The sequence below is a fragment of the Trachurus japonicus genome, chromosome 9, assembly GCF_045865225.1.
Source record: "Trachurus japonicus isolate A0001 chromosome 9, Traja_1.0".
NCBI lineage: Eukaryota > Metazoa > Chordata > Actinopteri > Carangiformes > Carangidae > Trachurus > Trachurus japonicus.
The window spans coordinates 6,293,462-6,320,998 of NC_140915.1; the positions used below are offsets into that span (position 1 = coordinate 6,293,462).

General features: G+C 39.7%; 1 protein-coding gene across 1 annotated transcript; it reads right to left on the reverse strand.

Moving 5' to 3' along the window:
* Nucleotides 1-18,134: 18,134 nt before the first annotated feature.
* On the reverse strand, nucleotides 18,135-27,441 carry rnf214 (ring finger protein 214). The gene is given in 9 exon segments (XM_085785793.1): nucleotides 18,135-18,692; nucleotides 18,694-18,804; nucleotides 18,806-18,951; nucleotides 18,953-19,030; nucleotides 20,947-21,156; nucleotides 23,219-23,447; nucleotides 24,897-25,030; nucleotides 25,208-25,437; nucleotides 27,281-27,441. Coding segments are annotated over 9 exon segments (1,788 nt in total). The 5' UTR covers nucleotides 27,411-27,441; the 3' UTR covers nucleotides 18,135-18,172.
* Between the last annotated feature and the right edge of the window lie 96 nt (nucleotides 27,442-27,537).

A 27,537-nucleotide genomic window follows, 5' to 3' on the forward strand; every position in this document is an offset into this window, starting at 1 on the left:
CAGACCAGATCCTACGAAAAAAAATATTGCCTAGTACGGAGAGAGGCAAGAGACAAGATGGAGGACAAACGACGAGACGAGACGAGGCCACGAGAACACGAGGAGCGACCGCGTTTACATACGGTGGTGCGTTCAGGGACACAGCGCAGCAGAGTCGGGAAACAGGAAAACAAAGCCGTTCACACACACAATTAAAACACTACTCCAGAGTTTTCAAAATAAAACTCTACACCCAAGTTTTCAAAATAAAAGACTACACCAGAGTTTTCAAAATAAAACGCTACCCCTGAGTTTTCAGAATAAAACACAAACTCTGAGTTTTCAACATAAAAAACAACCGCAGCGTTATAAGAATAAAACACTACACCAGAGTGTTCAAAGTAAAACACTACTCCAGAGTTTTCATAGTTAAACTCAACTCCAACAGTTTTCAAAATAAAACACTGCTCCAGAATTTTCAAAATAAAACCCAAACTCAGAGTTCACTTTATCGTGTCCCCCAAATAAAACGTTAACCCTGAGTTTTCAGAATAAAACCCATCCCAGACTTTTTAAAATAATACTTAAACTCAGAGTTTTCAACATAAAAGACAACTGAAGCGTTTTTAGAATAAAACACTACGCCGGAATTTACAAAATAAAACAATACTCCAGAGTTTTCAAAATGAAACGCTACTCCATAATTTTCAAAATGAAACCCAAACTCAGAGTTTTTAAAATAAAACATTACCCCTGAGTTTTCAGAATAAATCACATTCCCAGACCTTTTGAAATAAAACTTAAACTCAGAGTTTTCAACATAAAAGACAACAGCAGCGTTTTTAGAATAAAACACTACTCCAGAGTTTTCATATTTAAACTCAACTCTAACAATTTTCAAAATAAAACACTACCCCCTGAGTTTTCAGAATAAACTACATTCCCAGACCTTTCAAAATAAAATCTAAACTCAAGAGTTTTCAACATAAAACACAACTCCAGGGTTTTCAAAATAAGACGCGACACCACAGCCACAACCAAACTAGTGAAGAAGTTTTCTGAAATCTCAGTTTCAGAGCGTGAACGAAGCTTAAAGTTTTTCAGCCTTAACTGACCCAGGATTCAGTAACTGTGACGTTCACGTGTAGATCAAAGTCTGTGTGACTTTCACATCAAACTAAGGTTTTAAAGTTTCCTCTGCAGCTTCAGTTTGTTTTTGTTTCTGTGGCTCCGAGGCTCCGAGGAGGAAAAAGTGACGCTGCCGAGTGTTTGTGTTTGTGTTTGTTTTGGAAACGGTCACATCAGCTGATTACACGCGGACAGGGTCTCGTAAACAAAACCTCGTAAACAAACACGTATGTACGTCGGTTGTTCTGCCAGTTTGTCCCCGACTCGACTTCTTCTGTTGGTCCCTGAACGCATCGTCGAGTTTCCTCTCCCTTCTTCTTTTTCTTACTTTCTTTCTCCTCTGGTTTATACGACACGTTCCTCATGTTCTCTGACCTCCGACCTTTGACCTTTGACAGACAGGAAGTGAAGTCTTTTATTTTGTTGAAGTGTTTCCGATGCTGCACAGCGAAGAAAAAAACAAAAAGAAGAGGAGGAGGAGGAACCTGTGGAGATGAAGGATTGAGATGTTTTTATTAATCGACTGGATGATGAAGTTTGTTAGTTTATTAATCAGCGTCCTGCAGAAACCTCTCATCCCCACCACACAGGCTTAAAACTGTGTTAAAACCATGTGTGTGTGTGTGTGTCTGTGTCTGTGTGTCTGTGTGTGTGTGTGTGTGTGTGTGTGGAGATCCGAGGTTTCTGCTCCTGTGTTACTGTACTCTGCACCACTCCACAGACGGACTTATGAGTTATTATTAATATTTATGTTTATGCACACAGTTATATATGATTTAAATCGTTTTTTGTTTTTTTTAATGTGGTTATAATCATGCACGGGGGTTCACGTGCACCAGCACAACAAATACTTTTAAAAAAACCACTGTATATAAACTGTAGCAGTATTTAATGTGTCATTTGTTTTTGACATTATATTCCACACTTTGTCTTTTTTGTTTTTTTCCATGTTATTATCTATGCAGTATTTCTGGCATGAAGTATTGGTTGAAGGAGGTTTTATACCGAGTCGCTCATGAAGTGAAGCAGAACCGAAGGCTGTGATCTGATCTGACAGAACCAATCAGAACCGAGGACGGAGGAGAGACGAGGGGGGGCGGGGCGGGCGCACAAAATTTTACCACAGCGAACTTCTGTCTCCATGGAGACTGAGGATTTGTTGCATATTAGCTCTCGTGTACGGTGGCCCTGAGAGCTCAAGTCACTGCAGCTTTAAAGGGATAGTAGCATTTTTTTTAAAAAAGTGGGGTTGTATGATCTACAAATAGCCCCTAAGTACTTGAATTGCAGTAGAAGACTCTCTGCACTCCTCCCGTTAGCAACGCCAGCCCATAATAGCCCTGCCCAGAGATTTACAACATACATTGTTGTGAATGGACCCAAAGAAACGGCCTATTTTCGCGGCCTAAAAGAGGTTTTACCTGAAAAAAAAATACACAGTTCCATTGTTCACTATAATATAATTTTTTCCAGCCCCTCAAAGTGCAGGAAAAACACAGTTTTTTTTGGACCTATAACCAACTTACGTATCCCTCCGCCCAGGGTTAGCATCCGCCGATCAGCAGTTGGTTAGGTCATCATAACAATGTATGTTGTAAATCTCTGGGCAGGGCTATGGGCTGGCGTTGCTAACGGGAGGAGTGTAGAGAGTCTTCTACTGCAATTAAAGTACTTAGGGGCTATTTGTAGATCATACAACCTTACCAACTTTAAAAAATTGCTACTATCCCTTTAACAAAAACAAAAGACAAAAAAAGAGACAAAAAAACTCACAACCGACTGGTGACACTGATGCAAAAAAGGCTAATGCTAAGCTAACAGTCCATATTATCAATAATATGTCAATTATGTGATTATTGACTTTATAATAAACCAAAACAAAATCAGCTTATTTTCTAAATAACTTCTGAAGATGTTTCCCAGGGACGCAATAAAGTGACGGAGCTTCTTGACTGAAGAAGATTTCCAAGTTGATTTAATTTTGGTATTTGTGCTTCATATTGTTTTGTTTTTCACATTATGGACAAAAAAAAGGACAAGTTTTATACCTTGAGCCCTCTGAGCCACCGTACCTTGTTTGTTTTCTATCAGTGAACTTCAGTTTCTTCTTAAATTCTTCAGTGTTTAAACTGAACAGACTGAGATGAGAAGAAAATCTGAATTTTGGGTTTTTTGTTCATCAGGCCTCAGATTATTTCTCCTACAGATGAAATATATTAAACATACAAACTTAAACCAGATTATTAATAATAATAATAATAAATCCACTTTAATCATCCTACAGAATGCATTTCCTGAAGGAAATACGGGTGAATGCTGAATGCTGGAAGCTGAATGAGCTGAATAAATTGTTGAAACATGCTGAATTAAGTTAAGAAACTGCTGAAGAAATCTTGAAGACATGAAACAATTGTTTAAGATCAGTATAGAAAGGCTAAAGTCTACTCAGATTTATTTAAAACTGACAGTTTGAAAACATTTTTAAACCATTACTAATATACGTAGATGCAACAACTAGTCAGTCAGGTTTATTCTGTTGTTCTTTAATGGTGAGAGCAGAAGAGACTCAGTGCTGCCACCCACAGGCTGCAGCCGTCATTACACCTCAGCACCAACTCCACAGACAGACTGACTGATTACCGGTATATAAACCTTTTATTTTGGGTTTTTTTTTTGTTTTTTTTACAGTGTTACAGCAATAACAACGTCTCATCCTGAACCTCTGTGACGCGTTCAAAACCACAGACACGAACCAAACAACACTAATCTGCCTCGTTGGCGGTGAAAACTAACGAGACCGAAACCTCCTCGTCCTCCTGCTGCTCCACTTATAGGTTTACTGTGTGTGTGTTTAAGTGTGTGTGTGTGTGTGTGTGTGTGTGTGTGTGTCAGTGTGTGTGTGTGTGTGTGTGTGTGTGTGTGTGCGTCAGATCACAGCCTCGTCTCTGGTTTGGAGTTTTGGGAGAAACTGGATCATGGACTCATGTTTACGTTCACACAGATCCCGTTACCTGGTTTATTTACAGTGACCTGGTTTGACCTTTGACCTCCAGGTGAAGCTCCGCCCCTTCCCCCCCTCTCCTCTGATTCTGATTGGACAAAGCAACGCAAGGAGATATAAACATGAAATTCGCTGTTGGACAAAAGTTTGTTGGTGACGGTCCATCGTGTTGTAGTGAAGCTGAAGTTTCTGTGGGGACACGATAAAGTGACGGACCAGGCTAAAGGCTAATGCTAAGCTAACAGTCCATGTCATCAATAATTGACGTTCTAATAAACCAAACAAACTCAGCTTCTTGTCAAACCCACTAACAGGAAGCTGTCTGCACAACTTCTAAAGGCCCCAGACCGGTCCAAACTCAGAGGTTTTTTTTAAATAAAACATTTCCCCCTGAGTTTTCAGAATAAAACACATCCCAGACTTTTCAAAATAAAACTTAAACTCAGAGTTTTCAACATGAAAGACAACTGCAGCGTTTTTGTTTGTTTTTTTTAGAAAAAAACACTACTACAGAGTTTTCAAAGTAAAACACAACTCCAAAATTTTCAAAATAAAACACTACTCCAGAGTTTTCATAGTTAACCTCAACTCCAACAGTTTTCAAAATAAAACTTAAACTCAGAGTTTTTAACATGAAAGACAACTGCAGCGTTTTTAGAATGAAACACTACGCCAGAGTTTTCAAAGTGAAACACAACTCCAGAATTTTCAAAATAAAACACTGCTTCAGAATTTTCAAAATAAAACACTACTCCAGAGTTTTCATAGTTATCCTCAACTCCAACAGTTTCCAAAACAATACACTACTCCAGAATTTTCAAAATAAAACCCAAACTCAGAGTTTTTAAAATTACCCCTGAGTTTTTTCAGAATAAAACACATCCCAGACTTTTCAAAATAAAACCCAAACTCAAGAGTTTTCAACATAAAAGACAACCGCAGCGTTATGAGAATAAAACACTACGCCAGAGTTTTCAAAGTAAAACTCAACTCCAACAGTTTTCAAAATAAAACCCACACTCAGAGTTCACTTTATCATGTCCCCCAGAAACACTTCCTGTTTTGTTAGTGTGAGTTTTACAATCATGTAAAATCCTGACGGTCCCTGAAGTAAACACCAGGTCGTCCACATACCCGTCCCAGTGGATAAAAACTGATAAAACGTCCCGGTACTGACTCAGATCTTCACTTCTCTCCTTCTCCGTTGTTTTCACGTCTTCCACTCCGACTTGAGAGCCACGGCCACATCTGGCCTCAGTTTTACAAACACTTTATTATTTTTGTGGGTCTGACATGTTTCCTGTAGACTCTGAGGACGTTTCCTATAAATAAACTTTCCAGCAATAAATGAAAACTGAAAATTTAACTTGAATTTTTTTTTTTTTTTTAATTCCTGTGAAAATCAGCAGCTAATGATTAAAAAGAATGTAAATTAATTTATTTTGCATAATCAATCAATTAGCATCAAATTAGTTTGTTTTCTCCAGGAAACGTCCTCTGAATCTGTCGAGGTAAAAGTTCAGGATGTTTGTTCTTCTCCAGATGATTAATCAGTGTGTGTGTCTGTCGCCTTGATTGTTTTTGAAATGAAATGCAGTTTTTATTATTTTTTACTACGATCGTCTCCATCGTGACCACGCCCCCTCAGGACGAGGGGGAGGAGCCTGACAGAGGAGACCAACCGACTCGGACTGAAACCTGATTGATTGTTTGTGTTTTTAATGAGCTGTTCTGACGGACAGATGTTGACAGATGTTGCTGCATCGACTCAGATGTTTTACTCAATGCAAAAAAAATAAATAAAATGAAACGAGACGACGTCACAGAAAGTTTCAGATTGTTTTTTCTCACCAGTGTAGAACAGACGAACAGCTGAAACTTGTGAATGTTGAAGTAAAAACTTCCAGACGACGTCAAATCCCTGAAAATGTAAATTAAAGTGTTTTGTATAATAGTGGGCAAGAATTTGATGAGTGTTCATCTCCATACACTCAATGGTTGATGATTTTCCTTTTTATAATTTATTAATTTTTTAAAAACAAGAAAACTCAAAAAACTTCCCAATTTAACAACACGAAACTTAAAACTAAAGTGTGAAAAACTGAACAGAAGTCTAACTAACAACACACACTGCAGTGTATTAGAAAGGAAAAGTAAGAAAATATAATTTTAATTTAATAATAAATCATTTACCAAGTACTTTTAATATGAAATGAAGAAGTTCCACTAAAAACAAAAAGTTTTCAAAAGTCCACGCGCTTATTTCCGAGGCTCAGAGCGAAGCTGCTCTTCAGTCGCCGTCTTGGCAGCACTTGACTCCGCCCCCTGACTCCCAGATGATCCAAATATGGTCGAAGAGGAAAAGCCTGTGGGAAGCTACAGTAGCTGTGTCACTTGGTTCTTTCACAAAAAAAAGTTTTATACTCATGTGGAGTAGATGGGGAATATAAAACTATTAATAGATGATTAGATTACTGATGGAAATATGGAAAAAACTTTGAAAATCCTCACAAGTAGCTTTCTTTCCTTCCTTTTTCCCTTCCTTCTTTCCCTTTTCCCTTCCTTCTTCTTCCTTCCATGAACAAAACTGTTCCCTCCCTCCATTTTTCTTTCCTTCCTTCCTTCTTTCCACAATCCTTTTCCTTTCTTCCTTCTTCTTCCTTCCTTGAATGAATATATCCCCCCCCTCCATATTTCTTTCCTCCCTTTTTCCCTTCCTTCTTTCCACAATCCTTTTCCCCTTCCTTCCTTCCTTCCTTCCTTCCCTTCGTCCTTACTTCTTTTTCCTTCCTCTTTTGATCCAATTGACCTGATCTGTTCCCTCCCTCCATCTATCTTTCCTTCCTTTTCCCCTTCCTTCTTTCCCTTTCCTTCCTCTTCCTTCCTTGAACGAATCTGTTACCTCCCTCCATTTTTCTTTTCTCCCTTTTCCTTCCTTCTTTCCACAATCCTTTTCCCCTCCCTCCCTTCTTTCTCCTTCCTTCCTTGAATGAATATGTACCCCCCTCCATATTTCTTTCCTCCCTTTTTCCCTTCCTTCTTTCCACAATCCTTATTCCCTCCCTTCCGTCCTTCCCTTCGTCCTTACCTCTTCCTTCCTTTTTGACCCAATTGACCCCATTTGTTCCCTCCCCACCTCTATATTTCTTTCCTCCCTTTTCCCTTCCTTCTTTCCACAATCCTTTTTTTCCTTCCTTCCTTCCTTCCTTCCCTTCGTCCTTACTTCTTTTTCCTTCCTCTTTTGATCCAATTGACCTGATCTGTTCCCTCCCTCCATCTTTCTTTCCTTACTTTTTCCCCTCCTTCTTTCTTCCTTGGACGAATCTGTTCCCTCCCTCCATTTTTCTTTCCTTCCTTCTTTCCACAATCCCTTTCCCTTCTTCCTTGAATATGTTCCCCCCCTTCCTCCCTTTTTCCCTAACCCTTCTTTCCACAATCCTTTTCCCCTCCCTCCCTTCTTTCTCCTTCCTCCCTTGAATGAATATGCCCCCCCCTCCCCCTCCATATTTCTTTCCTCCCTTTTTCCCTTCCTTCTTCCTTACCTCTTCCTTCCTTTTTGACCCAATTGACCCCATTTGTTCCCTCCCACCATCTATCTTTCCTTCCTTTTTCCCTTCCTTCCTGCCTGCCTTCCTTCTTTCTCTTCATCCTTTCTTCCTTGACCCAGGAGGACAACAGGAGGGTTAAGGTGATGTGAGTTAGCAGCATGTGTGTGTGTTTTTTTTTGTGCTAAAAGTGACTTTGTAATAAGAAAAACTAAACACATCTGAGTGGATTTGATGTCATTGTTTCATATTTTCAGATTAAACGTGTCTGATCCCAGAGTCGGAGCTGAAGTTTGTGGTCTGGGGGGGGCCCAGCTAGCGTCCGTCCCCCCCGGGTCCCCGAACCACTGCTTTAGGCCCCAGCGCTGCTGATCAAGATGGACGACGTCGAAGCGAATTGCGCTCTGTGGTAATTTAATGGACGATACATAACGGAGCGTGTATTTATTTCGGCGCGCTTCAGCGGCATCAAAAACAGTCACTTAACGGGGGCCAGGATTTATGGTGTTTGGGAAGCAAATTGGCCTTTGATGGTTCCCACGCAAAGGGGCCGGCCTCCTCCCCACGGAGCCCGTAATGGGGGCTCGCTCTAATAGCGCCGCTCAATCATCGCCGCGAATATGAAACATGAGCGAATTCAGCGCCTGACAATTAGCAAAAACAAACCAAACGCGGTGATATGTGAGGAACGCCGGATTTATCAGGGGTTTCTCGAACACAGCAGGTCATGTAACAAAAAACAAGAGCTATTTGTTTTTGTTTTTTTTCCCACAATCCCTCTCTCTCTCTCTCTCTCTCTTTGGAGGGGTGGGGGAGGTTTGGGGAAGGGGGGGGGGGGTGAAGTTAAACTGATAAATTAGACCTCATTTATTGGACAACAATCTGAGTCGATACCCAGGAGCCTTTGCTCTGCAGCGTTCGAGGCTCCACAGCCGCTAATTGGTTCACTCTGTGTGGATGGAGAGGGTGTTTGGAGGGGGGGGTAGGGGGGGAGGGAGCAGGATGGGTGGGTGGGTGGGGCAACGAGGACAAACACACACACACAAATAGAGGAGTGGTTGTCTTGCGGCGGACGTCCGCGCGGCGCACGCCACGAAAACAGACGAGACAAGCGTTTGATTTGACAGCCGGGGTTGGGGGGGGGTGAGAGAGGGTTGGGGGGAGTCATGTATAGATTTTTGTGTCTGTTGTTTTGCCTTATTTGTGTGCTTCTTTTACTCAGTCAATCAAATTTAATTGACACCGCTGGGCCACGCCGGGATGACAGGCCTTTTAATGCCAACGAGAGGAGACGAGAGGAGGTTCTTCTGCCTGTGAAGGATGGAGGAAGGAAGGGAGGGAGGAGGAGGCGGTTGCCGAGGGTGACAATTCCTCAGACCCGTCAACGGTATTAATTGATGTAACGACAGCGATGATGGATACTAATAAATACAACCTTTAAGAAAGAAAAAAAAAAGGAAAAAAAAGCTAATTAGATGGCGGCGTCCTGAGTGCCACCGCCGCCGCCGCCACTCGACTCCCTGATCAGCTCCATTCGTCTTCCAAGACGCCGCCGGGACGTCGTTCACATGCAGATCAAAACGCCACATTTACATCTTCAGTCAGTCACAGCCCTGACTCCGCCTCTCCATCACCACCACCGTCACCTCTGACCTTTCACACGGCGTCCAATCAGATCACAGCTGACGTCAGGTGACCACGAAGACGACCGGCACATTTCAATATTTATAAAATATAATACTGTGTAAAAGCTAAAGTAGGCTAAATAATAAAGTTTATGTTTCCTTATTAGAACTTAGATCTGATGATAAAGTTGTTTTTAGCCTTTAAAGGTATAGTATGTAGGAATTCCCCCTATCTAGCGGTGCGGTTGCATATCTGAACGTATTCTTGATGTTGCATTCACGTGAAATCGGGCAGACGTCAGACAGACAACAGACGCTGCATGTAACAGGATAAACAAGCGTCTATGTAAACAAGTGGTCCGCCAGCACGAGGCAAAACAATACAGGCCATGTGACAATATGTTGTCATGGTGATGTGGTATTGTTTTACCGTCTTTCTCTGGTGGAGTAAAATGACATCCGGTTGGTTTGCCGACGGCCGTCTGCCTGACTGCACCTGAATGCAACACCAGTGCCTCCGTCCTTCCTCACACTACACAGTGGTGACAGTTTTAACAGGCCGAGCCCACAGCTCCGCTCAGTTTCCGTGGTTACCTACAGTCACGCTGCCACTCAACGTAAAAAATGGCGATGCAACATGGCCGCCTCGGTTCGGTGCGTCGCCCACTTGTATATTTGTAACGACTTGTAACAACTCATTCTAAGGTACCAGAAAGCTTTCATTTGTATGTGGGTGCGATTCGACTTAAGTTAAATACGTATATATGAAAGACATATTTGATTTTTGCCAAATAAGTTACGTGGCTTTCATTACCCTGTGTCGACACTCTGATACTTCCATTTTTACATGTCAATATAGTAGAATGTATTTCGACAGGGTAGTCTCAAATAAAAAATACGGCCGTTGTCGCAACATTTAGCTACCCGTTGAATTGAGTTAGCTACTGCCAACGACCACCAACTGATGAACCGTTTAGCTTGTTATGGCGTATGTTTGTTGTTTATGTGTGTTAAATTGTCTGTTTGTTGTTTATGTGTGTTAACTTGTCTATGCTGTAGAAGACTTTAGCATTAGGTGTGAGGTCAGAGGCTCAACAAGTTGTAAATATTTGAAAAAAATGCGACAACTAGCGTTAGCTCGGTGAGTAACACTAACGCTAAGCCGGTGATCGACAGCTATGGACGCCACACACACCGTATCGGCAGAAATTCAGTTCAGACGACTAAATTCATCCAATAATGGCTTTTTATCTGACACATTGTAAAGTACGGTGTAGTCTGTGGCCATGGTTACGGACCGTACGTGGTAGTCCCTCGATCCCTTTCCGCTACGTAGCTAGCCAAAACGGCGATCAGTGAGGGTGGGAAGTGTCCATCGTTACACGCTCAACTTTTGGACTGTTGTTAGTGAACTATCCGGGTTCTTACAGTGTTTCAACATAATTGTCAGTGTGAACGCACTTACATTGTCAAAATAGTAGGCTATCCACAAGTTTCCGAACGTCATATGGTCAAAAACAGAAGCCGGTTTTGCTCTTCCGGTGGAATTGTAAGTTTACGTTTCCATGGTTTCCGTCGTTCAGTTGGATCTATTAACGCTGGCTTTTAACACAGATGTCAATTTGTGTGATATCCATGGTTGCTGGTGTGATGATCCATGTGTTCTACAGATTTTCATTGAAAAAAAAAAAAAAAGTCCATGCATTTACCACGACTACCGAAACCATGGAAACGTAAACATAAAATTCCACCAGAAGAGCAAAACCGGCTTATGTTTTTGACGTTCGGAAGAAGGTGGATAGTATGCAAGTATTCGAATTGAGACACAGCATCGATGTTGTTAGTTTTGTTTTTTTTGTTAGCTATTGTTTAGTCCTGCTAGGTTGCGTTGTTAGTTTGCGTTAGACTTGTCGTCACTCTGTTGCCATAAAATAGAATGATTCAATTTCTGCAAAAATAAATAAATAAATAAAGAGTCGACTTAGCTCTTATGTTGATCAGAAATAATTATTGATCTTTAAACTTATTAAATTGTATTTATCAAAGCTGTTCAGATGGTGTGTTTAAGGTGGTATCTTTAAGGTGGTGTCATTAGTTTCCGCTCTTTGATGTGGTCTATCCTGTTTAGTCTTTTTTTTCTTTTTAAATTAATGTCACTGTGTAGAAAGTGGCTGCACAGTAATTCATAACAAGGAGGTGATTTTATTGTATTTTTGATTGGGTCCGTTGTTCATGTTTGATCGGCCGAGCTTCCTTCTTCGCCTGCTGACGGAGGAGTTTATAATCCTGCAGACACATCGACAGGTGGAGACGATAAACATCAACACAAGTTAAATCACACTCGACTTTAAAAAGTGATGAAGCTCAGACACAGAAAACTGTTCAACAACAGCAACCAGGAGAAACGACCACAACGGTTTCACTGTTGCTCAGTCAAACAAGAACAAGATCATCTCTGATTTTTACAACAATAAACATCAGATTATGAACAAAAAAGTGTGATAAATGATTAATAAATAAGAAAAAGCAAAGTATAAAGAAAAAAAAAATTGATGAGGAAATGGAAAAATGTGATGTATAATTTTCAAATTTAAAAAATAAACATTGACCTGAAATGGAAGAAAAGGTTCAGAAACATTTTTGTGTCATTCAAAAGCATAAAACGTTTTAATTTTTTAAATTTCTATTGATATTTTGTCTTTTTATTCACACATTTCTACTCACTTCATATGATCTAATTTTCTGTCCAGTTACACTGAATGCACCTTTTTCCTTATATAGCCTATTTTTTACCTGATCTCCAGTTTTTAAATACCTGTAATCTAATATTTTTTGTTGTTGCCATTAGTTATTTTCACAGTAGGTTAAAAAGTGCTCCATCTTTGCTTCAATAACATAATAATAATGGATAATTTCTTATTTAATTCTTTTTTTTCATCAGTTTTCTTTGGTTTTCTGTGGTGTAACCAGTATTTCTGAGTGTTTCCCTGTAGTTCCCGTGCAGGACCAACAGGGGGCAGCATTACAATGTGAATGTGCAGCAGCTGCAGGTTTGTTTGTTTGTTTCTCCAGCAGCAGCAGCAGCAGAAGCACTTTTGCTCTTTAGCAGCCGTTTGGCATTTAGCTCTTGTGTCACGTAGTCGATTTAGTTGATTGTGAGCATGAAAACAGCGGCGGCACCTTGTTAAAGTGTTTGTTGGAGCCTCGGCCTTGTTTGTCCCGGAGGACGGACTCACCCACAGCACACATCATGAATAACCTGCAGTAACCTGGTGTCTTATTTTAATTTTCCTGCCTGTGTAATTGACAGCGAGCTGCTGCAGTTTCCTCACCAGCAGCAGAAACAGTTTGTGACCCCGGAGACGAGGCCGATCGTTGATGATGTTCTGTAAAATGTCAGAAATACACAAGAGTTACACTCAAACACATGATTGATTTTTTCTTTTTCACCCCCCTCCACCCAATTTCTTTGGTGTTGTTGTTGTGAGTGTGAGGAGGTTTTCAGCTCAGATCTTCTTTAATAAACGACTCACGGCTCCAGAAACTGCTGCTGCTGTTTTCCACACCGTGTGTTCACATGTGAGTGTTTCATTAAGGACTGAACGTCAAAAGTCCACATTAACATGTAGGAAAAGCTCAAATGTAAAACTCCCATAATTCCCTCAAGGCTGGTCCCACATCTAAACATACAGCATGATGACCAAATAAGGGCGTCAGGTGTGTTTTCTTCCTGTTAAACAAATGGACCATGCATCGTCCAATCAGCTTTTCTTGGAGAAGTTAATATCATCATGTTCTTTGATTATTATTTTTTTCTTTTAAAGCAGTGATATCCTAATCGATTGGCCACCGTACCAAACGTTCCCCAGGTTGAGGGGGCGTGGCTTCACTGCATAAAAACTAAAATGTGTTGCTATAATGAGGAAACATCAGAATAATATTCAGAATAAATGTGGATCTTAAAGCCGCCAGCTTGTCTGTGCCTATCCCCGTCCTAACTCATCCAAAATGCTGTGATTAGCATAGTTAGCATAGGTAGATTTTAGGTTAAAAGCTAAATTACCACAGTGCATTCACACGGGGCGCGAGTAAAATATTTCTAGTTTGCCCACTGGAATATTTGTTTTTACTCGCGGCAATATTTCGCTTGAGTTCAATATTTTTGAACTTTTGCGAACAGGCGAATTTCGCATGTTCATGTCATTCGTGCCACCGGCACAAATTTGCGTCCATTCGCGTCTGTACATTGACTTTGTATGTAATCTTATCGCGTGAAAAGTTAGCCTCGTGCCCGGTGTGAACGCACTGTAACACCTGCTAACGTAGCACATGCTCCTGTTAGCATCACTAGCACAACTGCTAAAGCTAGTTTGAAGGCTGACCAACTTTGTTATAGTTTACAATTAAAGAGATGACAGTCATGATAGCAGCAGCATGAGATTTCACTTCTGACACAGTGGTGCTTTGACTCGCTAAATGCTAACAGTGAGATCTTAGAAATAAAACATTGTCGAAAATCAAAAGTCTGATACAGATTATTGTGAACAAGGGAAGTAGGAAATCTTCTCAGAACTTTATAGGATAATATTTAGCTATATATTCAAAAGTATGAGTTCAAAGTGTTGCTAATTTATAGGCTACATTAGTGACAATTTGAACTTATCTGCATCAACAGAATGTGTGAATATCTTCACGGAGAAAAAACACTTGAGAAAATTAATTTGTCTTCAACAGCGATTGGTCACTTTCCAAAAATAAACATTTAAATTTTCTAAAGAGACAAAACTGGGGGAGATTCACAAGAGACTGAGAGAGATAAAACTGTATTTGAAAAAAAGACAGAAGAAGCTGAAATAATGAAGCTGCATCAGGGAAATATTTCTCTTACAATCTCCAAGGTTCAACAACTAGGCCTAGCTACAGGAAAATGACTGTAGCTATAAAAATGAAATAAATGCAGCAGTTTTATTTTGAAAAGCCTGTTCGGTGTCTAATGTGGACTTTAGTGTTTAAACAGACTCCACAGATCTCAGGTGATTCAGTCTGTCACTTATTGTTTTGTGTGAAGAGGCTCAACAACCCTCTGATCGCTCGTTCACTCAGTCCGTTAGCTTGCACCTCAATGAAATAATAGTCAAATAAAACCCTCTCATTTCACTGAGGGGCCCCCGGGGGGGCCTCTTAAGGGCCCCTGAGGGTCCCCAGACCCCACTTTGGGAGCGGTCGGTCTGCCGGCCCCACGTTTACAGGCTGCGGTAATGATGCTTGTTTGTCCAGCGGTCTGTAAATCACACCAACATTAGAGCTGTCACGGGATCCACTGGAGACACAGCAGACCATCACTAATACCCCCCGACCCCCACAGCAGACCATCACTAATACCCCCCGACCCTCGAGACGCCACCGCCGCCTGATCCATAACACCAACAAACCAACAAACCAACACTCCCTCCGTAAAGAAAAAAACAAAAAACGAGACACTGCTGCAGAGATAAAAGTAGTTTAAAGTGATACAGACCATCTTTAACAGTCACTGTTTAAACAGGTGGAAATGAGCATCCAGCTGGTTTATTATTGATTTACATGAACATGACTGTCTCCTTGTTGAATAATTAACAATCATTTATATAAAACAGAAATATATACAGGTGCATCTCAATAAATTAAAACATGATGGAAAAGTTTATTTATGTCAGTAGCCTATTTCAATTCAAAAAGTGAAACTTCAATTTAATTTATCTGATGGTGATGATGAACAGTTTCACTCCTGAACATTTTTTGATGATTTTTTTGTTTTTTTTGGGAACAGACGTGTGTTTATGAAGCTGAGGTTATTGATTATTTATTGATCTTTGATTAATGAGTGAGTCGTTAGTGACTGTGTGTATCAGGTGAGTCCTGTTAATTAACTGTTTCAACTGATAAGAGTCTAGTTATTGACAATAATAAGTCATTATATCATCAATCACACCTATATGGAGCCGATATGTTAAATACATTATAATTCAAACACTACTCTGCTTTTAAAGCTCATTATCAATAATCTACTCTTCATAATCTCACTGTGGACATTGATAATAAAATCATTGAACATCAGATTAAGTTTTATTCACTCTATTTATTTGACTGGAATGCCTCTAAAGAAGAAACCCGGACATTTTATCCAATCAATAATATAAACCACATCATAACTCCTTATTCGAACAAACTTTATTTATAAAGTAGATTCCATACAGTCAACCAACATATTTGACAGTTTCATAATTAACTCAACGTCACGTTTCTGTGACTCAAACTTACAAAAATAACGTTTTCATATCAGAAACAAAACATTTCAACAAAAACACAGAGCACCGATTATCACGCGCTAACAATACACTGTAAAAACTCAAAATCTTTCGTCAAAATGTCTCAATTTTAATCAAAACGTGTCTCTTTCCACTTAAAATAAGACTCGTCACCTAAAAATGAACTTGTTTTTAGATAATTTTCACTTGTTTCAAACACATTTTCACTTGAAATAAGTAGAAAAATCTGCCAGTGAAAGCAAGTTTTTTGTGCTTGTAATAAGGAAGAAAAACTTGCTCAACTATCAGATTATTTTAAGTGAAAATATGTTTGAAAGAAGTAAAGAAGTGTCTAAAAACAAGCTACTTTTAAATGTGATTAGTCTTATTTTAAGTATAATGAGATCTGTTTTGACTAGAAATGACATTTTGACTAGAAATAAGACGAATATTCTTGGTAAGATTTTGAGTTTTTGCAGTGTGTGCTGCACTGCAAAAACTACACCAGGTTCTGACACATCAGACAGGCTTTACCTGGAGATTTTTTTCCAATCAATAATATAAACCACATCATAACTCCTTATTCGAACAAACTTTATTTATAAAGTAGATTCCATACAGTCAACCAACATATTTGACAGTTTCATAATTAACTCAACGTCACGTTTCTGTGACTCAAACTTACAAAAATAACGTTTTCATATCAGAAACAAAACATTTCAACAAAAACACAGAGCACCTATTATCACGTGCTAACAATACACTGTAAAAACTCTAAATCTTTCCAAGAATATTTGTCTTATTTCTTGTCAAAATGTCTAAATTTTAGTCAAAACTGATCTCTTTCCACTTAAAATGAGACTCATCACCTAAAAATTAACTTGTTTTAGACAGTTTTCACTTGTTTCAAACAAATTTTCAATTGAAATAAGTAGAAAAATCTGCCAGTAAAAGCAGGTTTTTTTGTGCTTGTAATAAGAAAGAAAAACTTGCTCCACTATCAGATTTTTCTACTTATTTCAAGTGGAAAATTTGCTTGAAAAAAGTAAAAAGTATCTAAAAAACAAGCTACTTTTTATGTGATGTGTCGTATTTTCAGTATAATGAGATTTGTTTTGACTGGAAATGACATTTTAACTAGAAATAAGATGAATATTCTCGGTAAGATTTTGAGTTATTGCAGTGTAGCACACACACTGCAAAAACTCAAAATCTTACCAAGAATATTTGTCTTATTTCTTGTCAAAATGTCTAATTTCTAGTCAAAACTAATCTCTTTCCACTTAAAATAAGACTCATCGCCTAAAAATGAACTTGTTTTTAGATAATTTTCACTTGTTTGAAACACATTTTCACTTGTAATAAGTAGAAAAATTTGCCAGTAATAAGGAATAAGTAATAAGGAAGAAAAACTTGCTCCACTATCTGATTATATTAAGTGAAAATATGTTTGAAAGAAGGAAAAAGTGTCTAAAAACAAGCTACTTCTAATTGTGATTAGTCTTATTTTAAGTATAATGAGATTTGTTTTGACTAGAAATGACAAGAAACCTGGACATTTTATCCAATCAATAATATAAACCACATCATAACTCCTTATTCGAACAAACTTTATTCATAAAGTAGATTCCATACAGTCAACCAACATATTTGACAGTTTCATAATTAACTCAACGTCACATTTCTGTGACTCAAACTTAGAAAAATAACGTTTTCATATCAGAAACAAAACATTTCAACAAAAGCACAGAGCACCGATTATCACGCGCTAACAATACACTGTAAAAACTCTAAATCTTTCCAAGAATATTTGTCTTATTTCTTGTCAAAATGTCTCAATTTTAATCAAAACTAATCTCTTTCCACTTAAAATAAGACTCGTCACCTGAAATGAGCTTGTTTTTAGATCATTTTCACTTGTTTCAAACACATTTTCACTTGAAATAAGTAGAAAAATCTGCCAGTGAAAGCAAGTTTTTTGTGCTTGTAATAAGAAAGAAAAACTTGCTCCACTATCAGATTTTTCTACATATTTCAAGTGAAAATATGCTTGAAAAAAGTAAAAAGTGTCTAAAAACAAGCTACTTTTTATGTGATGTGTGTCTTATTTTAAGTATATTCACATGAATATTCTTGGTAAGATTTTGAGTTATTGCAGTGTAGCACACACACTGCAAAAACTCAAAATCTTACCAAGAATATTTGTCTTATTTCTTGTCAAAATGTCTCATTTCTAGTCAAAACTAATCTCTTTCCACTTAAAATAAGACTCATCACCTAAAAAATTAACTTGTTTTTAGATCATTTTCACTTGTTTCAAACACATTTTCACTTGTAATAAGTAGAAAAATTTGCCAGTAATAAGGAATAAGTAATAAGGAAGAAAAACTTGCTCAAATATTAGATTATTTTAAGTGAAAATATGTTTGAAAGAAGGAAAAAGTGTCTAAAAACAAGCTACTTTTAAATGTGATTAGTCTTATTTTAAGTATAATGAGATTTGTTTTGACTAGAAATGACATTTTGACTAAAAATATTCTTGGTAAGATATTTGATTTTGCAGTGCATGAGTCTGTGTCGTAACCATGGCAACAGGGTCAGGTCAGGTCACTGTCCGGGGCAGAAGGGGCAGGAGTTGTTCTTGCTGGACTGCAGCCACATGCGGATGCAGTCTCTGTGGATGGTGTGGGAGCAGCTCAGCGGGTGGCGGCTCTCCGGCTCCACCAGGTTCTGACACATCAGACAGGCTTTACGGGCGCCGCCGCTACCGCCGCCGCCGCTACCGCTACCGCTACCGTTACCGCCACCCACCGTCGCCACGGGCCTCTGGATGGGGCCGAGGGGCTGCGGCGGGGGCGTGGGGCGGCTGATGGGCCCCGGCGCCGTCCTCTCGTTGTTCTGCGCCAGCTTGAGGCCGACCTGCTCGACGACCGCGTCCATGGACATGCCGGCCAGCGTGCCGCGCGAGCTCTTCACCTGCTGCAGCAGCGACGTCAGCTGGGCCCTGTTGCATTGTGGGAACCGGGCGCCCAGCTTCTCCAGCACCTTGTCCAGTTTGCCGGTGGGGGGGGCCGAGGAGGAGGAGGAGGAGGAGGAGGTGGGGGGAGGAGGAGAAGGAACCACGGGGGGGGGAGGGGGAGAGGCTGGGGGGCGGGGTCACCCTCACCGGCGCTCTGAGTTGCTGCGGCAACGGCAGCGGCATAGGAGGGGGAGGGGGCTGGAAGTACTGGGGAGGGGGCGGCTGTCGGGGGTGGGGGTGGGGGGGGGGCGTAGCGGTGGCGGTACGGCGGCGGCCGGTGGAACTGCTCCTGGTAGAAGTGTGGTGGGGGGTGTGGGGGGGGGTGTCTCTGCTGGGGGGGGGGGCATCTGGTGGGAGCGGGGGGGCATCTGGTGCAGAGGAGGGGGAGGAGCCATGAACTGAGGACGAGTCAGCGACTGCATCAGCTGGTTGAACCTCAGGTCGGCCTGGAGACGAGACGAGACATCGGTCAAACATGGTTATCAATTTTACCACTTTTTTCCTCGAATTAAAAAAAAACTTTTTTTTGAAATTTTTTCTCATTTTTTAAAGTTTTTTTTTTTTTTTTAGAAATTTAGTTTTTGATAAATTTTACCACTTTTTCTAGAATTTTTTAAAACATTTATTTTTTGGAGAAATTTGACCACTTCTTTTCCTAGAATTTTTTGAAAACTTTATTTATTTATTTTTTTTAATAGAAATTTTACCAATTTTTTCTAGATTTTTTTAACCACTTTTTTCTAGAATTGTTTTTGATAAATTTTACCACTTTTTTCTAGATTTTTTAAAACATTTATTTTTTTTGAGAAATTTTACCACTTTTTTTCTAGAATTTTCAAAAAACTTTTTTCTTTGAGAAATTTTACCAATTTTTTCTAGATTTTTTCTTACCACTTTTTTCTAGAATTGATTTTGAGAAATGTTACCACTTTTTCCTAGAATTTTTAAAAACATTTTTTGAGAAATTTTACCACTTTTTTGTAGGTTTTTTTTTTACCACTCTTTTCTAGAATTTTTAAAAACATTTATTTTTTGAGAAATTTTACCACTTTTTTTTCTAGAATTTTCAAAAAACTTTTTTCTTTGAGAAATGTTACCACTTTTTTCTAGATTTTAAAAAAAACTTTTTCTGAGAAATGTTTATAACCTTTTTCTAAAATTGTTTTTGAGAAGTTTTACCACTTTTTTGTAGGTTTTTTTTTCTATTTTTTTGTTTTTGTTTAAGAAATCTTACCACTTTTTTCTAGAATTTTTTTTTCTATTTTTTTTTAGGATTTTTTCCAATTTTTTATAGAAATGTTTGAACGTTTTTGAAGAAATTGTACTACTTTTTTCCAGAAATGTCTCTACAATATTTCCAAAAATTCAATTGACCCTAATTTGAACATACATTGACTAAAAAAGTAACGTTCTTCAGTCTCAGAACGAATATTCATGTATTTCTGATGTTTGCTTCTAAAATCTTTCCAGCGGGGGTCCGTGGTCCAATTTGTGTCACTTTAGGGGTCCTTGATGTAAAAAAGTTTAAGAACCACTGAGCTAAAACACAGCTGGTAATTGATAACATGTAACTTAACACTGTTAAATTATATCTGGTACCTGCTAACATGCAACAGATTACTACTGACATGTATCTGTTGAAAAAAAAATGTAGTAGTAAAAATTGTAGCTTCTAACACAGGTGTCTCCAACCTTTTTTCCATTGAGAGCTACTTTTACAAAATAATAAAATATAAAATAATATAAGTAGCATGTCGCTGTTGGAGACGGGGGATTAAAGGGATAGTTCACCCAAAATGAAATTTCACTCATTATCTACTCACCCTCATGTCGACTAAGGGCTGGGAGAAGTTTCAGAGTCCTCCGTGGCTTCTCTGACGGTTGCAAATGGATACCAACTGTCTTTGTAACAAAAAGAGAGATTTGCGCCGGCGTCATTGCGATTGCTGACACCGGAACAAATCGCGCGACATTTGGACGGACCAGGAAGAGGAGCTTCCGCTGAAAACAAGCTTGAAATATAGACTTATTTAAATTTTTTCTGAACAATTTCGCATTTCGGGGCTTCAATACAAGACGGACATTACACACAAGCACTATGGAGGTATTTGGATGTGTTATGGTGTGTCTTTTTGTTACGAAGACAGTTGGTATCCATTTGCAACCGTTATATGGACATGCACTGCTACGCCGAGACCCCCTGTAACTCAGAGAAGCCACGGAGGACTCTGAAACTTCTCCCAGCCCTTAGTCCACATGAGGGGGAGGAGATAATGAGTAATGAGAAATTTCAAATTCAATTTTGGGTGAACTATCCCCTTTAACCCTTTGTGCGAGCTGCTGGTGCCTCCAGGTCTCTCACCATGGGGACCTGGGGCAGAGACGGGACGTTGATCCGGGGCAGAGACTCCAGCTCTCGTCCCTGCCTCAGCTGCTGCAGAACCTCCTGGAACCGGTTCTGCAGCTCGGCCTGGCTCCGGCGGACGGCTCCTTCCTTCTTCTCCCACCGCTGCCTCTCGTGAGGAAACTGCTGAGGGAACTCCACCCGGAGGACGTTCAGGTACTGCTCCACCTGCAGGCGAGGACGAGATCAGAACAAAAAAAAGCTCTTAAAGGGATACGCCAACATTAGGGCTGTTCGACATTAGGGCTTTAAAATAAAATCTCTATTTTCTTCTCTGGAAAATCGATTCCGATTCTGATTTTTTTGTTAAATGACAAACTATTTTGTGTGCTGTTTGTGTCTTTTTAAATGGACCTAGAATCTAATTTTAAAAAAATCTATTAGGGGTGGGAGAAAAAATCTATTCATATAAATATCACGATAACTTTTTTGAATATTTGTATGTGCAATGTGCATTTGTTAGCCTTTTTTTACATACAGAGAGTACAGGTTTTGAAAAGGGTTTAAGTTAAATATAAATGTAAGATAAATGTTAAAAATGCAGGCTAAAAATCGAGAGAATCGGCAATATCGTAGAATCGCAATTTAAATCGAATCGCCATCCAAAAAATCGTAGAAGAATCGAATCGGGAGAAAAGCATATCGTCCCAGCCCTACTATCTATCTATCTATCTATCTATCTATCTATCTATCTATCTATCTATCTATCTATCTATCTATCTATCTATCTATCTATCTATCTATCTTCCCTCACTGGTCTTCGCAAAATGCCAACATGCTTGTTTACAGTGTGTGGGGAGAGCGTGATGGGAGGAAGGAGGCGGCAGTCATTACGGCAATTCAGCGCAGCCCAGATTCATGAGCGAGGGCTTACCGTAATTACTCTAACTAGGGTAAAAAATCGATTTTTACGATTCCAAATAATCGCGATTACGATTTTAAATCGATCAATCGAACAGCCCTAGGATATGCCAACATATTTTTTTCATGATAGAGCCGTATCGCCCGTAATTAGCTTAGCTCAAACGCTGGAAGTGTATGGGTAGTGTTAGCCTGCCTCCTACCTGAGCCGAAATTCATTTTAGCTCTAAACTCTGTAAATATATCACTTTATCCACATTTCAAACATGTTTAGGCGAGAAAGTAGCCGTTTAGATCAGCAGTGTCGTTAATTTGTCTAAATAACAGCTGTTTACAATTTTGTTCGGACGAATTCGGCGCTACTCAAGCTAGCTGTTGTGACCAACGCACTTCTGGTTACTTTAACTAAATAAAACACCCGTTGCCCTTTACATACAGAAAACCATGACGATAGAATTTGTGCTTTTACTTTGAAACAGGAAGCGAACCTACCCTCGATGTAGCTAGCTTGAACCAAAATAAACCATCTTAGCTCCATTTTGACCAATCTCGTCCCGTTACCGGCATTTGACCGCTCAAGATGCCTTACCGGAGAGTTTTGTCAGCTCTGAGACGAAGATCGGCCCGCCGGTTTCCGTTTAGAGTTGCTGAAGAGTTTCTCTGATGACTTTAGGTGGAAGCAGGCTAACACTACCCATACACTTCCAGTGTTTGAGCTAAGCTAATTACGGGCGATACGGCTCTATCTCCATGGTTACTGCTCGCACAGTCGAAAGGATGGTGTCTATCTGCTGGTCATGGACTCGGGAGTGAGGCAAGACACGGAAAAAAAAATGTTGGCGCATCCCTTTAAAGGCCCCATGCTGTGCACTTTTCTCTGGGTTTATTTCCCTAACAAGATGTATCATTGGTTTTGAGTACCTGTGATCTGCTTAACATCGTTCATACTGCCCCTTTCTGTTGCCTCTTTCTGGAGCTCTAGCAGGCACAGGTCATTTGGCCAATCAGAAGAGAGAATGAGAACCTCTCCTCTGATTGGCTGACTGTTTTTGAGTGGCGTGTGGTCGGGCCAATCACAGGCAAGTAACTGAAACCTAAGCTGCATTCATAAAAATTGAAGAAAAAAAAAACAACTGGTCACGGTGGGCGGAGTTACCTTGTGTGTGACATCACAGAAAGGAGGAAGTGCTATCTGCTCGTCTTAAAGAGACAGTTCCTACAAATGGGCGGTGTGTGTTTCTCCGTTTATGACCAGTTTGATGCATGGGGCAGTATATACGTCTATCTATATACATCTATACCATCTATATACGTGGCCCAGAGAAAAAATAACCACAATCACATTTTTCATGCCATGGGGCCTTCCTACCTCTCTGAGCCACGCCTCGATGTGCGTCATGGCGACGTCCCTCTGCTTCTCCACGGCGCCGATCTCGTCCTTGACGGCCTGAAGCTCGGCCTCCTGCGCCTCGGTCCGGGCCCGCTCCATCTCCTGCCTCAGCTGCTCCAGCTCGGCCCGCCACCGCCGCTGCTCCTCGCTCTGCTCCTCGCTGAGCGCCGCCAGCTTCCTGTCGCTCTCCTCCAGCTCCCGGGCCAGTCTGTCGCAGGAGGAGGAACTTTATTTAAACTACCACGACAACAAGCGACACAGGAACTGTTTTCTTCTAGAGCCGGGTAGAAATTTGACCACTTTTTACCAGTTTTGTAAAGTTTTTTTGCTTTGTTTTTAGAATTTTGACCACTTTTTGTTCGAGAATTTAAAAAAAAAACTTTTTTTTGAGAAATGTTACCACTTTTTTCTAGATTTTTTTTTACCACTTTTTCTAGAATTTTTTAAAACAAACATACAACATGTTTGAGAAATTTTATAACATTATTTGAGAAATTTTATAACTTTTTTCTAAAATTGTTTTTGAGAAATTTAACCACTTTTTTCCTCTTTTTTTTAGAAATTTAACCACTTTTTTTCGAAAATTTTTAAAAAACAAACATACAACATTATTTGAGAAATTTTATAACTCTTTTCTAAAATTGTTTTTGAGAAATTTAACCACTTTTTTCCTCTAAACTAAAAAAAAAAAAAAAACTGAACAAAAAACAATTACCACCACCAAACTTTTTTCTAGATTTTTTCTTTTACAACTTTTTAAAAATATTTTTTGAGAAATTTTATAACTTTTTTCTAAAATGGTTTTTGGGAAATTTTACCACTTTTGTAGAATGTTTTTTTTTTTTGAGAATTTTTTCCAACAGGAACTGTGTTCTTCTAGAGCCGGGTATCGCTACTGATTTACCGAATCACAAGGTCCCTATTTGAGTCAATTCGATCCGATATTGATTCATTCAGAGATACAGTATTTAGGTTTTAATACCAGTTTTGCTCATTTTCACAGAACTAACGCGGAAAATTGAACAAAGGTGGAACTCTCTGACCTGGTGCATTATTGAAAATAATAACGTCTACATTAAAATTTGATTTATTTAACATATACAGAGGAAACAGGAAATGCATACGATAAAAGATCGATCTAAGGATTTTATAAACTGTGGGAGCCAAAGTGTGTTTTATGTGCCTCTACATGCTTTTGTTTGCTTATGTGTGGAAGTTCATATGAATGTAAATACTGTTTATAATTGATTTGATTGGATAAATGGCAAAAGATGAGTTAAATTCATCTGATTTAATTCATGTTTAGTTAAAAGGATTTTTTTAAAAACTTTTTAAGAGCCATTTTTATGTTACTGTCACTTTAAGAAAGTCTTTACACACATTCGCATACATTCAATTGACGTAGTTGAGGTTTAATTAGGACTGAGCCACACAGCTGTTTTTTTCTGATGAGAAAACTTTGGAATAAATACATTTTTGTTTAATCTTTTTACACCTGAGTCCGGTGAAGGTGCACGAGTGCAGTTAACCTCGTTTAAAAGTTTTCAACTCCCACAGAAACAGAAAAGAATATATTTTTTAAACCCAGCCCTAGTTTCTACGAAGATCTGTGTGCTTTATTCCCCGTTGTTGTTGTTGTTGTTGTTGTTGTTCTCACCTGTTCCTCTCGTCCTCCGCTCGACTCTTCTCCGTCGTCATCTCTTGTTTTTTGCTTAAGAAGTTCTTCCTGGCGGCTTTAGAGTTGTTCAGCTGCAGCTTCACTCGCACAGAGTCCACTTTGTCCATAGCAGCCTGAAAAAAAAACATCAACAGCAAACACAACATCTGTCACTGAGTCCTGAGTTCTGTCGCACAAAACCAAGAGAGCGGATCAAGACTTTTCAGTTATCCTGGATATCTTAATTCCACTTTTGTGCAAAAGCCCCCAGATCTACCTCGGCACAGTGTGTGTGTGTGTGTGTGTCCTACCCGCTGCTCGCGCGTGGCGTCCACCGTCCGCTGCTGTATCTGTTCTATTTCTTTCCTGTACTTGTCCTCCTTCTTGTCCTGCTCGCTCATTAGACGCTCGTACTTCTCCTGCAGGACGCCGTTGTTCTCCAACGTGGCCGACACCTGCTCCTCCCAGTCCGGCTCCGTGTTGACGCCCGTCTCCGCCGTGATGTCGTCCGTCTGCACCGCCTGGACCTTCTGCATCAGGTCTGGGACGGGGAAACAACAACGACAACACCACCGAATGAAACATTTCATCGGTCTGCATAGGAAGATTTTCTGCCTCTGCACTTGTCTCACATTTGGCCTTATTCTGACAAAACGGTAGCTCCTATCAGAAAAAGCAGCAGACCGTGGTCGTCGTAAGGACTTCCTGAACGCTTTGATATGATTTTGGTGTTTCTACAGTAAATGTTTTGGAAACACTTGCGAGTTATAAACAGGGGTCCCTTCTGCTTCTCTCAGAAAAACTTTGTATTAGAGTCAATGAGGAGCACGGAGGGATGTGGCCGCACTGAGAGGCTCACAGTTTAAAGTCTTTAGGTCTCTCTGCTTTGCTGAACACATTGTGAGAGAGAGGACAAGTTTGTCTACAACTGTGGAAAAAAATCATGTGTGTGGAGTGTAATCTGTGGCTGGTAGGAGCGTGGAAAGAGAAAAAATTTCAGACAACTTCTCCCACTCTAGCTGATGATGTCACCCACTCTAGCCCGAACATTCCGTGCAATACACACCCATTATAATCTCATGATTTATCCAAAAATAATCATGGTCATTGAACAGTGATTGATCAAAAACGACATGACCTATCAAATCCTGTATTAATAAACAAATAGACAAGACTTGTGTCTACATTTTAAAGTTTAAATAGAGTCTGCAGCTGAAAGTATGCCTGAGCAGTAGACGTATGAAAAAGTCCACTAATTTGTTTGATTTTGGACTTCATCCCATTCATCCTCTATTTTATTAGTTTTCCTATCCTTTTATTGCATTTATCGATTTTTACTGTTTATTTAAAGCAGAAGTAAGTGATATATTTGTGTTAATATAAGTCTTAAATAGTTATATCTTCCGACAGCAATCACTTACATAGAGTGTTTGGACCGAAACACGGGTCTGTCAGTCACTCTGCTCTGCTCTGAGCCGAGGAGAAAACATTTATCGTATCCTACAGTTTTTATCCAATGAGGGGAGAGAACGGCATGCAGGGCTGTGTGTGCAGCCAAGGGACGCCGTGAATGTGGCGACGTAGGCACGAGGACTGTTATGGTGCGTTCAAGGAAACTCGTATTTTTCCGACCGTGAAGTGGTACCAGTTCGATCTGGTACGAGTTCACCGGTCGGAAGTTACGAGTGGCCGTTATAGTGACTTTCACCGGTAAAACAGGTCGGAAAAACACGAGTGGGTTGCCTGGAACGCTACAAAGTCGTAAGTTGTGACTTGAAGCTGTAATTTACGATTTCAAAAGCCTGCCTGGAACGCAGCATTAGCGAAAACGACCGGACCACTTACTTCTGCTTTAATTTCTTCTTATTATTTTATTTTATTTTGTATCCATTTTTACTTTTAATCTTTTTAGTCTTAGCATATTTATGGTATAATTTTAGTTATTTTTTATCATTTCATTTAATTATTTGGTTTTATCCAGTCCCTGTTTCCTCACAGCAAATTGTAGAGTAAGATAGCGCTTCAGTTGCCTTCTTTTAAGCTTTATAACTGAGTTGTGCGGGGGTGTGTGTGTGTGTGTGCGTGCGCGTGCGCATGCGTGTATCTGCATTACTTTGGGTTTTATTTTTGCTTTTTGTCTGCTTTTATGGTGTAAAGCACTTTGTGCTACATATCTTTTGTATGAAAAGTGCTCTATAAATAAAGTCTGATTTCTTGATTGATTGATTGATTGATTGATTTTTATTTCATAGAAGTCGGTGCGTTTCCCCCGTGGCCCTAACTAATGAACCAAAGTCCACTCTGTAACTTTCCTCTTTCCAGCTCTTTTTTTTTTTACTTTATCTATCTGTTCCTAATAAACTGACACTTGATTGTGACTTTACCTTCCACTTTCATGTTGGCCAGCTCCTCCTCCACCTCCCTCAGCTCCAGCTCCAGCTCCTCCTCCTCGGTCAGATCATGTGGGACTTCTCCTCCTGAAGCGATGCTCACAGTTTCCCAGCTAACGTCCATGTTGACGGAAACGAAACTTAAAAGTTTAACCGGTGAATCACGACCGGCTCAGTAGCACAAACAAAACAAAAAAACACCGTCAACTGGCGGTGTAACTAACGTGTGTTTTAACTTAACGAGCTCCTGT